General features: G+C 35.5%; 1 protein-coding gene across 1 annotated transcript; it reads left to right on the top strand.

Annotated features, from left to right (window-relative positions):
• Window positions 1-2,090: 2,090 nt before the first annotated feature.
• LOC148180389 (uncharacterized) lies at window positions 2,091-2,789 on the top strand. Its single transcript, XM_088037476.1, has one exon. The coding sequence runs from the start codon at window positions 2,091-2,093 to the stop codon at window positions 2,787-2,789; it is 699 nt and encodes a 232-aa protein (XP_087893602.1).
• The last annotated feature ends 254 nt before the right edge of the window (window positions 2,790-3,043 follow it).

Raw genomic sequence — 3,043 nt, 5'->3', positions numbered from 1 at the left:
GTAATTTAAAGGTTTTAAAAGAGAGATCAATTACTAAAACAACAGAATATAATTATTATTTATAATTTAATTATTTATAATTATGTTCACTATTTTTTGTTAAGTTTTCAAAAATCTTGGACAAAATTCGAAGATCTCAGTGCATCTATTAATAATAATAATGAGATATTGTAATTATTACGTTTCATGGGTGTAATTTGTAAAGTATCGGACTCAACTATCAAAGTATTTAAGATTTACTGGCCATGGGCAATAATAATTTGGCTATCAGTGCAGTCAAAACTATTAGCTATTGTCCTGACCACAAGATGATGGTAATAATAATCTAAACCACTTGGGCTGGGGTTTTAAGAAGTAGTTTTTATTTATGGTTTTATTACCGTAGTAAGCAGACTGACCATGGGTAACTCACTAAAAGAGTGCCGTCTACAAATAATGAGGGTTGAAGGGAGATGCTACATTTAACGTTTGGAGGTTTAAAATGTTTCATATAATTTTTCCTTTACGCAGAATTTTGAAGCAGAATTTACCGTTACAGTTTGTTAGATATCCCCTTAAAGATAAAATTTTGAAAATTAGCATACGCTCACAGTTGACAAAGCTTTAGAAGTTGATGCAAACATTTGTTTTTTATCACGGTTTGGTTGACGTCGCGACGCCTAAAATGTATAATTTTTAGCGATTTTTGAGTTTTGCGGAAATATTCGCGAATTCAATTTTTTTTCAACATAACTGTGACACAAATATCTAAGTTTTTATTTTAAATCAAATGCAAATTGTGTTTAAAATTTGCGAAAAAACCTTGTTTTATCACGTTAGTTTTCAAAATTATGGCAGCGCATCGGCAAACTACGTTTATACCAAAATTTCACAAGTCACTTCATTCACTCTTATAAAGGTTAATTTTGATTAACACGGGCATGTTGCACTTTATGGACACCAGAAATCGTTAATTAACATTGACAAAGCAACAATTTCACCAAGTAAGACTTTTGTTACAATTTAAAGCGAGCCAAAGGACAGATGTCATCTGTGACACAAGATGCGGACAGATGGGTGTAAACGTAGTTCCCAACTTTGACGTAATGAAATTGGAAACTAACTTGATAAAACAGAATTTTTTTCTCAAATTTTAAAGACAATTTCCATTGAATCTAAAATAACAACTGAGATATTTTTAACACTTTTATAATAAAAAAAAAATTAAATTAGAGGGTGATATCACAAACCCTCACAATTAACTAAAAATTACATTTTTAAGGCGTCGCGACCCCAAAACTATCAGTGATAAAATAGTATATTATGAAACGCGTTTCATAATGAACATTTTGCCGCACGCATGTGTCATAAAGTAGTAAATGCGGCAAAATGCATTATGAACAAGTATCATACGCTATTTTTTCTATTTCGCCCCATTTTAAACAAAAAAACTTGATTTAGAAATCTAGGGAAATTTAGGGTAGTTGGCATTTGCAAAATGTTTGGGAAAAAAATTCAAAGTAGGCGGCGGTGCGATTTAATTTCAATCGAACTGTCAAGTGAAGACGCTTGGGACGCTTGTTTGTGTGAATAATTAAAGTACAATATTTCGGTTAGTTCATTCGAAATGAGTGGTCAAGATGAAAATTTGCCTTGTACGCCGCCAGAAGTACGAGCATTGGCGGCTAAGTCAGCTAATAATTTGCTCCCGCCGAAATCACGGCAAGTTTACGAAAAGAAATTTGTTGAGTTTGAGGGATGGTGCCAAACTAATTGCGTCACAACTATTTCCGAAACCGTATTGTTGGCTTATTTTGAAATACAACGCCAAAAATACAAAGCGTCGACATTGTGGTGTTTATATTCTCAGTTGAGATCGTGTCTGAGTATTTTCAAAAACGTCGATATTTCAAAATATTACAAACTGCAAGCTTTATTGAAGCGAACCTCCGAAGGATATGCACCGAAGAAGTCAAAGGTGCTAGAAGAGTACGACATTTACAAGTTCTTGTCTGAAGCTGAGGATAAAGCATACCTCGCCATGAAAGTAAGTATCTACAACTGTGAGTCGAACAGTGCCTTAAACTTACGTGTCTTAGGTCATTTTGATAATGGGGTACAGTGGAGCCTGCAGAAGAGATGAACTAACAAAAATGGCCACAGATGATATTATATATAGAAATGATGCGATTGTTGTGTCAATTCCCAAAACAAAGAACCATGTCCCACGAGAATTCATCATTACTGACGAAAAGTGGGTAACGTTGGTGAAAAGATATGCTGCCCTTCGTCCTAAAAATACCCCTCACAAACGCTTTTTCGTGACTTACAGGAACGGGCATTGTATAAATAATCCAATTGGGATCAATACAATGGGAAAAGTCTCTAGAAACATTGCCGTCTTTTTAAGTTTACCTCAACCGGAACTTTTCACCGGCCACTGTTTTCGGAGATCAAGTGCAACCCAATTGGCCAACCATGGTGGAGACTTGCTGACTCTCAAGCGCCATGGGGGCTGGAAGTCTTCTGCAGTGGCAGAAGGCTATGTCGAAGGCACCCTAAAGAAAAACAAAGAGATTGCCGAGATGCTGAAACCGCAACCTATTCAACCGATCCAACCTATGAAGTTGCCAAGTTGTTCCAACGTTCCTGAAGTGCACCAACATGAATCCATAAATACAAGTCCTACAAATGTTCAACGCAATATTATAGACCATGAGAATGTTCCTGGTCTAGCTATTCACTCCAAAGACAACTCCAATGTTATTGTTAATGTTTATAATAATTGTATTTTCTATGGTAATAAATAAATATTTCCACATTTTGAGTAAAGTTTTGAAGACCTAATAGAGAGGTCACATTATGAGGTATCACGAAGTTGTTTTGGTCTTTTTAAAATATCCAAATCCAATTTCAGTCAACTTGACAGGTGTGACGTTTTGAGGTTACCGGAGCGTAAGGGAGCCAAGAGAGCGAAGATGTTGATCATGATCATGATGGTTCTCTTGCGAACAAGTATCATTGCATCCAAAAAGTTTTTCTCCGATGAATTAAGCCAAGTACA

The sequence above is a fragment of the Gnatocerus cornutus genome, chromosome 1 (genome assembly GCF_029298725.1).
Source record: "Gnatocerus cornutus isolate USDA-ARS CGAHR chromosome 1, icGnaCorn1.1, whole genome shotgun sequence".
In the NCBI taxonomy this organism is placed as follows: Eukaryota; Metazoa; Arthropoda; class Insecta; order Coleoptera; family Tenebrionidae; genus Gnatocerus; species Gnatocerus cornutus.
The sequence above is the reverse complement of the archived record's forward strand: the minus strand, read 5'-3'. Positions and strand labels throughout refer to the sequence as shown.

Bases quoted from the DNA above. Each gene is read 5' to 3' on its own strand.
- LOC148180389 (XM_088037476.1), top strand. From the start codon at position 2,091: ATGGGGTACAGTGGAGCCTGCAGAAGAGATGAACTAACAAAAATGGCC.